Here is a 13,434-nt window from a genome sequence, read left to right as displayed (position 1 = left end):
GTGGAAAATGTATGAAATAAGAAGTACCCTATTTTTAAATAAATAAAAACATATAGCTGCAGCCTAATAGCTTAAAAATATATATTTTAGTTGGCGAAATATTTAAACGAAAAGTGAGAGCAGGTCAGGCTGGAGGCGGACACAGAAACTGCAGCTCGGTAGAAACCAACTGCAGCTTCTGCTCTGATCAAGACGCTGAGCTCTGATCAGCTGAGACCAGAGAAACTCTGTGTTTTCACTGTTTCCACTGAGCAGCCGGTGAGTCAGTGACCAGCTCCTTCAGGTGAAGGAGCTCTGGTCTTGTGTCTCTGAGCGAGTGCGCCGGGCGGGGGGCGGAGCCTCGGGACCGGTGCGCTATCTGGGGCACACACACACACACACACACACACACACACACACACTCGCCCGCTCCTGGTACTTCATGACGGCCTGATACGATGATGTTTTAAAAAATGATCGTGACTTAGTCAACCACCAACATTTTCGTCTCGTCTCGTCAACAAGTTAAAATAGATTTAGTCATGCGCTTCACTTAAAAGATCCAGGTTTTTTTTGGCGTGAGAAATTGGATGTGTGGCGTGAGTGCGTGTGAAAACATGCAAAAGCGTGTGTCACACGGCGGAAGCGTGAGAGTTGGCAGCTCTGTGTATACTGCTTATCCTTATCCTTAAAGGATTTAGGGGGCTGGAGCCCATCCCAGCCAACATTGGACTGAAGAGGTCGCCAGAGTATCGCTGGGCGAACATACCCTAACCCCAACCTGCTGGTCTTTGGGCTGTTGGGGGAAGCCAGAGGAAACACACACAGACAAGGGTAGAACATGCAAAATCCACACAGAGGACTATGAGATACAGTATCAAAATTCCAACAGTGGCACTTATACAAACACAGTAAGGGATAATAGATTTTTAGAGAAATGTTACACATACAGTACAAACCATAGAAACATAGACGACAGGGCTCTTTTCAGTTTCTTTGATTTATTATTGAGAAGAGTGCTTAATCTGGAAAGCTCCCTGAAGTTGGATGTGAGCAGTTTAATACGTCAATCTCATGTTGTTTTTTACTAAATCAGGCGAATGGCATTTAAAATAGTACAAAGCAACACTTTTCAAAGGAAAATCACTCAAGTAGCTGGGTGCAGAGGGCGTACAGACATGGAAATGGATTCAAAATAAGTACTTCAGTTGAGAAGAAATCATAATGCAATTTTTTTCCCGGCAAATTTAGTAAAGTTGCACGCTGATATAAAAGTGTTGGTCAGTGTTTGTTTAATGATTCACTATTTTGCCCCGAAAAGTGCACTTGGAATAAGAAGCTACCGGGCATTAGCATCAGGCCGTAATGAGACACACAGACACGTGATACTTTGAGATGCACTTTGAGCCGTTGGTCTGGGTAATGTTCAGCAAGCTTGGTCTCAAGTTTGAAGTACGTTGGAAGAGAGGAGGGAATATCTCTGCAGGCACAAAGCCAGGCAAACAACATGTCAGCCATTTAATCAAACCACAACTTAAATACGTTTCTGTTTCAGACCAAGATTATATAAGCACGTAAACTGTATAGTTTAGAAACTATAATTCAATTCACAGTATGTTAATACATTATATTGTTGTATTGCAGTTCAGTTTTCAGACCTACATAATATCTTGTCGGGTGTGGTGACATATAAACTGTATGTGATGTGGGAACGTGAGCAGGAGCATATCGCTGAAAAGATATGGTTAGAGTACAAAGGACGAAAAACATATCCCCCTGTCCAAAACGGACTGCTGAAGCTACAGTGTTCGATAAGACAGCACGTCCCACCTGTCAATGGTTGGAAAATTACCTAGTTGTAAAAGTCAGTCAGTATTCCTATTGGATAAATGAAGATAAAGAAGGCAACTTAACACATTTTAATACACGATTTGAACTGATTTGTGGCAAAAACACCTGAGATGCAGTCTTTTCTAAATTCAGATGTCTTGAACGCAATAATAATAAAAAAAATTAAAAAAAGCAAGGCATGCTGCTCAATGAACGAAAACATCATGTTCAGGTAATGTTTATGAGTGTGGTATGATTAAATCGAAAAAAGAAAAATGCAGCATGCAGGTCAATATGATGGGCACTGAAAGTACTAAAAAACTAAATATATATATATATATATATATATATATATATATAGTCTTATAATATTAATATTATATATAAGAATACATTGGACCCCTTTATCCTCTTCAAGCACTACTAGGTACAGACATGTTTTTCAGAATCAGAGGCACGTACAGTTCGATCCATAATAAGTGGTTGAGAAATACTTTTTCTCCTGCAGGGAATAAATAAATAAATTAAAAACCTGTGACCTGTTTTCATGCTACACCGTAGGATTAAGGTCACGCAAAAGTGAGGTGTTGACGTCGCCTTGAGAGACCTTCCAAAGTTCTCGTATGGGAACAGGAGCGCGGTGTGCTGGGTCAGGGTGACATAACTAGCTTCAGTAGACAGTAAAACACCATTTCGTGAAACACAGACGATATCCTGGAGAGTTAAGAGCATGAGCTAACGTGATAGTAATATTGTCAGCAGAGGTGATTGGTGTGCAACACTTGTTAACGCATTGTGTTGTGGGAGGAGACTAAAGCTTGGCGCATCAGGATGTCCAGTTCTGCATGCTGTGCAGCATGGCATCAAATCGCTCCATGTCCGGGGCGTGAGCGTGGGCCAGTTGGTCATTGAGGCGACTGTACAGACTGAAAGACTTCAGCTCCAGCCAGATGAAACCAAAGCGGTCCCCGTCAAACAGCACAAAGAGCCCCGGGGTGCGCTCGGGGCTCGTAAAGCCGTGCCCCGCGATCAGGCCTGTCCCATAGAAGCTGAAATGGAGGAACATCAATTCATCAATACTTTGCTTTAACTTATAATAACTATTTTCAATAATTATTAATAGCAACCATTATTGCAGATAAACTGAAATTAATAATTTTAATTTCTATTTATCAATCCTAACAGCAGTGTTTCCTTCAGTGAGTGGGTGATAATAATAATAATTATACAACCAAATACAATAATGAAAAATAATATAAAACCTATGAAGTTTTCTTGAAGGTTGCTTGTAATAAATAATCGGTCACAGCCAAACAACTGGTTTTGTTCACCCATGAGTATTATCTACATTTTACAGCAGGTCATCAACTATTCCAGTCTGCATGCTTAAGGAGAAAGACACTGGACGCCCAAATTGCCCAACAGCTGTGTCGTATGATAGAATGAGCGCTGTATAAAGGAGCGGTTTGTGTGTTAGTGTGTGTGTGTGTGTGTGTGTGTGTGTGTGTGTGTGTGTGTGTGTGTGTGTGTGTGTGTGTGTGTGTGTGTGTGTGTGTGTGTGTGTGTGTGTGTGTGTGTGTGTGCGTGCGTATGAATAGAAAACCAGTTTTTTATCATTCCATTCAAAGTCATACCTGTGATTGGTCACAGTTAACCACAGCGGGAGCTCTGCACCATTTTGCACTACATCCAATTTAATTAAGTGTGAGGGTCAAAAATCTTTTTTTTCTTTATTGTAAATTAATTATCATTGTCTTAAAGTAAAAAAAAAAATCGGAGGTTCCAGACAACAGCTCTCATAACAGCTGTTCAGCCAACATTGTTCACACATACTGGAATACATTCAAAAGATACGATTTCAACCTGTTGGCAATGAACTTTCAACAGTGAGGCAACTTACAACAGCTCATGATCAACGGGTGCACTGTGTCTGAGCCAGTACAACCAGTCACCTGAGGATTTAACACTGTGTTCATGTCCTTACCATTTCCTGCAGGTGCGAGGGTACACCTCGTTGCGAGCCATAACCCCCAGGGGCAGGACAAACGGCTGAGTCTCTAGAGGACTGGTGCTGCTGCTGGGGTCGGGCTGGCAGCCGTCTGAACCGGCACCATGGTCGACCTCCAACCCTTCCGCCACGCCGGCACCGCCGCAGGCCTCCTCTGCTGCTGCACCGCTGACCGTGGGAGAGACAACCTTGGCCCGCTGTTCTGTTTCCCTCTGCACCTCCGCATGTACCCCCAGTACGAGCTGAGACAGTTCCTCTATTCTGCGCTGGTGTTCCAAGTCTGGGAGGACAACGGGCCGGCTCAGGTCCACGTCTAACGTGAGCTGCCCTGCAGGAACGTTGGGGTCTCCCTGCAGGAAGGAATGTAATTACATATTGCACCACTAGCAGAGGACTGTGGTGGATCCATGCTGCTATCCACTGGTTTAAGTATGTGAAAACATTCACTTCAAAAGGCATAACAATCATAAATCAAAATTTTGGCTGATAGTAGCAAGAGGAAGACAATTACCACATTAACAGGATTTTAAATGATTAACAGGAAACCTGTGATTATCCAACACAGCAGGGTTATCATGTTTTCCAGTCCTTGGTTGAGCGCGGTGTGCTTGGTCAGGGTGCCATAAATAGCTTCAGTAGACAGTAAAACACCATTTCGTGAAACACAGACGATATCCTGGAGAGTTAAGAGCATGAGCTAACGTGATAGTAATATTGTCAGCAGAGGTGATTGGTGTGCAACACTTGTTAACGCATTGTGTTGTGGGAGGAGACTAAAGCTTGGCGCATCAGGATGTCCAGTTCTTCATGCTGTGCAGCATGGCATCAAATCGCTCCATGTCCGGGGTGAAAAAGCTCATGTTTTCCAGTCTATTGGTTACTTCACCATAAGGGGAGATTATTTTTGAGAAAGCCGATCACGATGATTCACTAACTTACAGTGAGTTTGGTGGCTCTTGCAGACGTCCCATGGAAACTGAGCATGACGATCTCCAAGCCGTGACTGCCGTAGGTCCCTTTGAAGAGGCCCGGCTGCAGCAGGTCGGAGGGCATTCTAGGAGGAAGGTAGATCCTCCGGTACGTCAAGCAGTTACTGTCGGGAGAAAGAATGTGAATGCCAGTCAGTCTACCCGGTCGGGTTATACATTCATCCACTAGAGAATTCAGAACGACCTCTACATATATGATGCTTCTGTCGTCCTTTAATGTTAAACCCACAAGAGCCACTGAGTAAACAAACAGAGTAAGTGTGATGTAAAGAAAACTCTCGTACTCGTATTGACTCGTGTAAATGAACTTCATCAGGATGAGCTCCTGCATGTGTTCATGGAAGATTTCTTCCAACGTCCGGCCCCATTCTTCCTCCAGCCATGTCCTGAACTCCTACACACACACACACACACACACACAAAAGGTCCATGCACAAACGCTTGATTTTCCTTTTGAAATTCATGAATGAAGAGTTACACAAAGGTTATCTCAGGGAGTCACAGATCCCTGGCTGGACCCACCTCCTGTCTGCCTCCTGGCATGCGGTGATGATCCGTCTGGTTACATTTGGTTGAAAATTCCTCCTTCTTGCCAGTCTGAAAAAAATGGAATATGACACACACATTGGAGGATCTCCTACTTATTTTTAAGCCGCTGACCTCAAATTACTGGACAACATTTTTTTTCCGTCAAGCCAATTTCTTTGGTGCTTCTTGAGCTGCACAACCGCTCACCTGTATGTCCCCTTTGTGGGGACCCTTGTGTCCGTACATACACTCCACTGTGGCCTTATTGCTCTCCAACATGTGGACACGGAAGAGAGGCCGTCTTCTCATGGGATCCTCCACGCGAGGGTCATGAGGTGGTAAATACATCCAGCCAATGATGAACAGCCCATCCACCTGAAAGAAAATAACTTTTTATTAATTTATCAGCCACTGAAATTATTTTAGGTCTCCTGCCAAAAGAAAAGCAGTTGAATATTTCTTTTTTTATCTTGACGCAGTGTGGGATCATGGGAGTTGTTGTCTTCACCACCACCGCAGATGCAAATCAACCTGACTTGCAAATCATGTTCACAGCCAAGTAAAAAGGTTTCAAAGCTTTATTCATGTTACGCAACAAACGGCAGCTAATAACCATGATCCTTTGCGAGTGACCAATACAAAAAGTGGAAGGAAGTGGCTAACTGGCTATCACTGTTTTTTTCCTTCGTGATATGTTGTTTATGAAAGTAAAACGAAACCTGGGGATTTTTCTTGATTTTGGATCATTTTAGTTCACAAGTCAACAAATATGTAACACAGGTCTCGTTATTTTTAAAGCATTTTTATTAAGAATTGTAACATATCATAACTTTAATGCAAAAAAATCTGTATTGAGTTACAAAAACTTACCACAACGTTGAGCAATCCGCCGTAAGGGCCGATGTCAGGCTGCCATATGCCCAAGATGTTTCTGTAAGGGTAAAGCACTGCAACACAAAAGCCCAACATCACACTATAATGGTTAGTTTCTGCAGTGACACACTCACACACTACTGTAATGTGCATGGTTATAAAACACAAGAGCAGTTAAAATCCACAGACGGAGATTTTTTTTTAAAAGTTTGTCCGGAAGGACTCAATGAGACAAACTGACCACGTCCCTGTCAGCCATGTTTTGGAAAGTACACACAAAGCACATTGCGTCAACCGGCCTCAAACAAACACTGCAGAGGAGGTTTATTACCACGTTTACTGTTCACACAGGGTGCATTACACTGAGGCAACCGTTTGCTTGCAAGTGAAATACACACACACACACACACACACACACACACACACACACACACACACACACACACACACACACACACACACACACACACACACACACACACACACACACACACACACACACACACACACACACACACACAGAGAACCCCTCATGCTTCAGCCATCCACATTTGAGGTCAGTGTACATACAGTGTGTGTACACGTCTTTATAGTCCATGTGCTCGTAGTCAGGCAGGAGCTTCATGAAGCGCCCAGACTTCACCCGAGGGTCGACACCTGGCGGGGCACAACACAGGCACGTGTAGAGCAACCGCGGAGCAAGGCGCGCTCAGTCCAGTGCCACACTCTAATGAGTTCAGTCATAAAATTAAAGAATGATCTATTCAGAGAGACACTCTGTCCGGCGTGGCAGCTGGTGTTACAAAACAGGAACAGATGGAGGGAAAATACATTATCAAAAAAGTGTTTTAAAATAACTTGTGGCACAGGTCTGAGATAAAGTGGGACAGAGAACCCATATTAACGCCAACAGCAGCTTTAGCCCGGAATGCATCTGCAGCAAAACACTGTCAACATTAGGAGACCCACACCTACCCCCCCCAGGCACAAAATAGAGAATAATAACGACTCTATTCATCGAGCACCTTTAAAAGTACAGCATGCTGCACAACAGGAAGACATGGTTAAAATACAGAAGGGAGAACATGAATAATAAAGGTGATAATGATAAATGATCTGTAATAATGTAAAGACTGCAAATGCTGAATGCTATGATGGATTGAGAAGGAAACAAATAATTGATTAACTGGATTAAATTCATGGGAGGCATGAGAGCTGATAGTATTCAAATCCAACTCACGTTTCGCATAGAGCTCCCTGCTAGAAACTCCTCCCACCTCCACCTTCCTCAGATCCTCCTTCATATCAAACTCTGCAGAGAGAAACACAAGAGGGGACTCAACATCACATTAAAAACATATTAGGGCAATGCAAGCCACGCGTAGCATTAGTGGTAATGGACGCCGTTACACAGCAAGGAAGGTTATTTAAACAGGGAAGTCAATGATCTCCATATTTATCGATTTCACAATGTTAACCATTCGAGTTACACATTAACTTAAACTCCAGTCAGCAGATGACATCCAATCACGTCTGCTACTCGGAGATTCACAGGATTTATTTAACGCAAGTGAGCTAAACGGCTGTTCCTTATTTGTCACTGATATAAAAGGATAATGGTTCTGTAGGCTGCAGCACTAGATCCCAGTAATCTGCCTTGAACAGCTACGATTTGTTCCTTTCCCTCATTTCTGGGAGTCCTGTCCCTTTACCTCTGATACAGGTTGTTCTGCTTGCTGAGGGTCAGGGCTTTAGCTCACAGCGTTTTCCAAGAGTTTTGTAAAGGGTAAAAACATGTTTGTGTGTTTGTTTATTTCTCTCAGTGATACAAAGATGTTGCTCCAAGTGTGTGGCATTCGGGTTGTCATGCAACTTTTCAGCAGGCGGCATTCCTCAGGGCACCACTATGAAGCTGGAGTGAGAAAATGTTGTGTGCTTTTATTTGATAAATAAAGTGGGGTTCTATTCACTGATCAGCAACAACATCACAACCACCTGAGTAACATTGTGTAGGTCCCTGTCATGCCATCAAAGCAACTGTGACACATTGACTCCACAAGTACTGAGGGAGTCCCCTGGTATCCGGCACCAGGACTTCAGCATTTGTGTGGTGAGGCCTCTATTGACCGGACCGGTTATTCCAGCACGTCTCTCGGCTGCTTGATCAGATTAAGATCTGGGTTATTTCGAGGAGAAGTCGGCACCTTGAACTCTTCATCGTGTTCCTCAAAGCCCTCCTGAGCACGACGGAATACCGATGCCATGAAGGGGGCTGTACGTGGTCTGCGACAATGTTCAGGTAGGTGGTACGTGTTTAAGTAGCATCCACCTGAAAGGCAGGACTACAGGGTTTACCAGCAACAGATGCAATACACTTCACAGGGGTCAGCATGTGGCTGAATCATATCCAGCAATAACCTTAGACCTGACCTGGCCTGCTGGCTCTGGAGATGCTCTGACCCAGTCGTCCAGCTCTCACAACTTGGCCTTTGTCAAAGTTGCTCAGATCCTCCGTCCATTTTTCCTGCTTGCAACACATCAGCTTCACTTGCTGCCTACTACAATCCCACCCTTTGCAACTGGATAGTCACTGTTATTCACAACACCCATCAATAGTTTTAATGCTGTGGCTGATGGGTGCAAAATGGATTTCTAGAGAGGCCAGTTATACTGTGCTATTTTCTCCCCTGAATAAATTATATGGAACTTGTATGCAAAAGTGGATATTTGAGTCCACTGTGGGCAATGTGGTGTGTCAATAAACAGGGAGGCTTTGTTTGTATATTTTAACCTACAACTTTGTCTCACTTGATTTAGCTGACATTTATAGCCACTACTATATTATATCATACAGGGGTTGTACGTGTGATTGTGTACCGACACTGTACAAAGGTTTGATGATTAAAAACAACTTACGACTGACTAATTGCCTCAGCAGTTATCTTGATGTGGTTCTTTGAAAATAATGAGCAGTGAGCCGGGAGGGGGAAGTGAATCTTTAATAACATTAGAGTCATGCTGGGGTGGGGGGTGGTGCTGATCACAATCATGGCCCCTGTCCCAATAGGCTGAATCCGGCCCTGCATCAACAGTCTTGTCATTTACCCTGACTGATCACCACGGGCCTATCAACATTGAGAGGCCGGGCTCCATTTCTGTAAAGCACTGGCTGGGTTAATTCCCCCATGGTTCCCGCACTGATCGATAGAAGAGCTTTCGGGGGGGGGGGGGGGGACATGTCCGGCGGAACCATAACTGCTGACAACTGATAACCTGATGACAAATCCTAGAACACAGGTGGTAACAGTCTGTGACTTTGTGAAGCTGTCCGGGCCGGGGACAGGTTTACACACGATCGCTATATTTACCTTCGATGCAGCGCCTCCTCCAGATGGTCTCCATGTTGAGGATCTGTCTGAACGCCTTGCAGACGAGGGCCACGCTCGGCAGCGCTGTTCCGGGGAGCAGGGAGAAGATCTCCACGAGCAGCTCCGGCGGGAGTTCCGACAGCGACTGCGGGTGCGGGGGTCCGGTGCTGGAGCCTCCTCTGTTGACACGGCCGCTGCCATATTCGCGGGCGTCACTCGGCCCTGCAGTGGCGCCTCCGGAGACGTCTCCCCGCGGCTGGCCCACGATCCGCTCCCCTTCTTCCTCGTCCATGTCGGAATCGCTCCCCTGGCCCTGCTGGTTCTGCCGCTGTCGCCTCCGACACCTTCGCGACTGGCCCACTCCGCATAGCCTGGCGCACACAGCCATCCGTAGTTCACCAGGCGGGCAGCATTACATCACTACGACATGTCAGCTGCAGCCTGGTCTCCTCCTGCCCCCGTGAGCACGAGCGGCGCCGTTTCCTCTGACGTCACGGCGACTCACAGCGACGCACGCAAACGGCGCAGTGGCGTCGCGTCCCGCAACATTCACAGAGAGTCACTACGCAGGAGAACGCACACATGCCGTACTATTCCCTTTAGAATGTAAAGTCCCCAAGCGTGGTTCCCTATCATGGTTATGTGAGATGTCGTCCGGGCGGATTGTCCACACTTGGAGGCAAAGAGACACAGGATGTTTTTATTTAGAACTTCTGCAGTTTGCTACTTCAGAATCATCCCGTGCCGATCAGAGTCCTCCTCAGACTGTTCTAAAATGTCCTGTGAACTGTTATAATGTTAGAGTGTGGACGTTGAATAAAGACTTTTTAATATATAGTCAAAATGATCTTCACGGTAAGGAAAAAAAACAAAAGTCGAGCTAGCCAGGAGTCGAACCTAGAATCTTCTGATCCGTAGTCAGACGCGTTATCCATTGCGCCACTAGCCCGTTGAAGATCCACAAGGGGGTAGTGTAATAGTTGAATGCTACATCTTGCAGGTTGATGCAAGGGCTGTTGGCTTTCATGGCCAGGATTCGGCTCGACCCACTGTAGCAGCGGTTCTATGGTTCCCAGGGGCGGCTCTTGGTACAGGCGACATGACGTGACACATGCTATGTAAAACAATACAGTAACGTTACACCATCATCCTCTAACCTAACCCTAACCCTAATATATACAATATAAATAAAACACAATATAAAAACCCTATAGACTAAGTAGCAGGGGGAAATTAGCTTTTAATAAATGAATTGATAAGTCGAGCAATTGAAAATTAACCGTCAACTATTTAGATATTCTAGAAACATTTCTTTCTACTTTTAATTTCCTGTTGTGTTTCTAATTATTATTAATGTTAGTGACATTTCCTTGATGAATGTTTGGAGGTTTTATTACTAAACTACTGGAAACTACTGGACCAATAACCACACAACTTGATAGAAGGAAGCTGCATGAATCAGAGATGAACCTCTACGGCTCTGTTGAGCTCTACTGAGTGCCAGTCTAGTGAATGAATCTGGAATCTTCTCTCAAAAAACATTCCAGCCCCCCCCGGGGTTTGTAGTGTGAAGCTAATGAGGTGTTTTATAAAGATGTGATCGAAAACGTCAGACCAAGTGAATCCACTTTATTTCAGCATGAACAGAAAAAAAAGAAGAGAGATTCATTTCACCGTTAGCAGCACAACATACTACTGGATTTTTCCTCTCATACCATGAAGGTTACTCTATCTCTTCAGTTACTAATAAAGCTCTGTTCAGTTAGACATACAAAGGGATATAAGAACTGGGATTAAAGAAAACGCAAGAGAATTCAAAACCAACACAAATCAGTCCTCCTTAAGTTTTACTCAACCTGCGTCTCTGAAATTCAAGTATGTGTCCCTTCTGTATTTCCAAAAACACTTTTAGCATTTTGACACAAAACACTGGCATGAAAATTAATTAAACATGGACACTACAGGGGTTTATCAGGCAGTCCATGCCCAACATACTATATTGACATCTTTCTGCAGCACGAACCTGAGAAACGAGAATACATAACACATCAGTATCATTAGGTTTCCATGGCTGTGACCAAACAGCAGCACTCCAGCTGTTGTCCTGCTTTGCTAATGAAAGAATACTGCATAGTCACATGCAGTATGCGTTGAGAGCACAGCATCCTGGTTTAAATGTTACTACCAACACATCTCCTTTGGTACTCTGTGCAACAAGCATACTGTGTCAGGGTGAAAATTAAGATGAATTACACTACCTACAGTACAAGCGACACAAACGTGTTGTACTAGCAGGAGAAAACTTCCTTCAAAGTCGTACACAACACAATATGGATGATGGGTACACAGTTGTAGCAATGGTGGATACTTGTGTATTCAAAACAAATGAGCTGTTAAAAGACCTACCTCGTACATAAATAACCATCAAGTAGATAAACTACAGGTCTATTAGAAGAATTTAGATAAACCATTAATATTAGAAGAAGAGAATTTCCTTCTCTAACAGAGAAACTGTCTCTGTTTACACCTTAATCCTAATATAGCTTAAAAACCAAAAGCAAAGAATTAAATCCTTTAAACATGAATCAGTAGACATTCAATTATGTGAAATAGTTTTAATAAAACATGCACTTGTCAAAGTGTAGGTGTGCTATGTCTGGAAAAACAGCTTCGGATTCCTTTCACTTGTCTGTGCATATGTACTAACTTTCTGGAGGCAAAGTATGAATTTTACGAAATGTGAGAATGGATTTTTTTAAATAACTGAAGCATGACAGTTTGCGTGTGTATGTTGGAGGGCGCCAATTTGAAATCTCGCCTAGGGCGCCAATATTGCCAGGACCGGCCCAGATGGTTCCAGACACATGTTCCGTCCAAAGTCTCGACAGCTGTTAGTGACAGATGATCCAGATGTGAGCAGCAGCTTCCATCATCACAAACAGTCGCGTCATGTGACTCTTTAGAAGAAATTATTTCTCATCTCTCTCAGGATGTAAGATTTTCTTTTCTCGCTGCTTTTGCCAACATGACTTAGAAAGGGGAGTGACGTGATTTGTAAATAGGGTAAATCCCGTACAAATATAATATGTATATAATTAAAGTAAGATTAGATCAAAAATAATGTCAGTGGAAAAGGTACCGACAGTAGACTTTTCAGCTCACGACTTTCCACAAAGTTGTGAGCTGAAAAAAATGTCTAATCTAATCTAATCCAGTGATTTCCATGAGTCTGCTGCTGGATGGTCCTAATAAGCAAACCTAAATCGAGTATAAGCAGCTAACATGGCAACCCAGCAAATAAATACGGCCGTAGATGTGTGCAGTAAACGGGATGAAAACATGTCTGTAAAAAACACGTTGTGATGGATTATTAAAGACCCACGAGACCATTTATCAGGTTACATCGTGTATTAAAACGCACAGCGGAAGATAACAGGAGTGTAAACACTGTGGTTACGGGAAACGTCCAGACGGATGTGGCAACCGCAAAGCAAACCCGGAAGTGACTGCAGGCGGGAAATTCGGTAAATATTATGAAAGCATCAGAAAGCGAAGCCACGCTTCAGACTAGTTCACTGAAGTTAAACCAGACATAGGTTCGGCTGGAGCCGCAGACAAGTGGAGGTGAACGTTTCCTTTGTGCTTCCGGTTGAACAAACAACCATGTAGTAACAAGCTGAGTGTGACAACAGGCGGTGTTTACTCTCTGTCTCTCTGTCCTCTATGTCTCAGGTCGACCATGAGGGCTGTCCTTGATAGAATAGTCTCTCTGTCAGATGGAGGCAGTGCCGCTGAACTTGAGAAGTACCTGTCCTCCCTCAAAGATGAACAGGTACCTGTTGTCCGTGCATACGTTTCT

General features: G+C 44.0%; 2 protein-coding genes and 1 non-coding gene across 5 annotated transcripts in view; 1 reads left to right on the top strand and 2 right to left on the bottom strand.

Moving 5' to 3' along the window:
• Positions 1-960: 960 nt before the first annotated feature.
• On the bottom strand, positions 961-10,031 carry fbxo31 (F-box protein 31). 3 transcript variants are annotated; one of them, XM_053426052.1, is made up of 10 exons: positions 9,576-10,031; positions 7,448-7,519; positions 6,778-6,864; positions 6,205-6,281; positions 5,542-5,709; positions 5,329-5,403; positions 5,091-5,200; positions 4,757-4,910; positions 3,794-4,167; positions 961-2,858 (listed from the first exon to the last, which is right to left on the bottom strand). In XM_053426052.1, exons 1-10 carry the CDS (start codon positions 9,961-9,963, stop codon positions 2,636-2,638), a joined length of 1,728 nt encoding a protein of 575 aa, XP_053282027.1. In that variant the 5' UTR covers positions 9,964-10,031; the 3' UTR covers positions 961-2,635. The 3 variants fall into 3 exon arrangements, with proteins under 3 accessions (XP_053282027.1, XP_053282028.1, XP_053282029.1); XM_053426053.1 differs by lacking the exon at positions 6,778-6,864 and having other exon boundaries at positions 9,576-10,028; XM_053426054.1 differs by lacking the exons at positions 6,778-6,864; positions 7,448-7,519; positions 9,576-10,031 and adding an exon at positions 6,449-6,768.
• Positions 8,405-13,434, top strand: part of fanci (FA complementation group I) — a 15,232-nt gene continuing 10,202 nt past the window's right edge. The window contains exons 1-2 of the mRNA XM_053426055.1: positions 8,405-8,506; positions 13,308-13,407. Coding sequence (XP_053282030.1) covers positions 8,499-8,506; positions 13,308-13,407 — 108 coding nt within the window. The 5' untranslated portion in view covers positions 8,405-8,498. The remainder of the gene's footprint in view (positions 8,507-13,307; positions 13,408-13,434) is intronic.
• trnar-acg (transfer RNA arginine (anticodon ACG)) lies at positions 10,452-10,524 on the bottom strand. Its single transcript has one exon. It is a non-coding gene; the product is annotated as a tRNA-Arg (tRNA).

This window comes from Pleuronectes platessa, chromosome 7 (assembly GCF_947347685.1).
Source record: "Pleuronectes platessa chromosome 7, fPlePla1.1, whole genome shotgun sequence".
NCBI classification, from domain to species: Eukaryota; Metazoa; Chordata; class Actinopteri; order Pleuronectiformes; family Pleuronectidae; genus Pleuronectes; species Pleuronectes platessa.
The sequence above is the reverse complement of the archived record's forward strand: the minus strand, read 5'-3'. Positions and strand labels throughout refer to the sequence as shown.

Bases quoted from the DNA above. Each gene is read 5' to 3' on its own strand.
- fbxo31 (XM_053426052.1), bottom strand. From the start codon at position 9,963: ATGGCTGTGTGCGCCAGGCTATGCGGAGTGGGCCAGTCGCGAAGGTGT. The intron at 7,520-9,575 runs GTAAATATAGCG...TTCTCTCTGCAG, and splicing joins GAGGAGGCGCTGCATCGAAG to AGTTTGATATGAAGGAGGAT. The intron at 2,859-3,793 runs GTAAGGACATGA...CCTCCATTTCAG, and splicing joins CCTCGCACCTGCAGGAAATG to CTTCTATGGGACAGGCCTGA.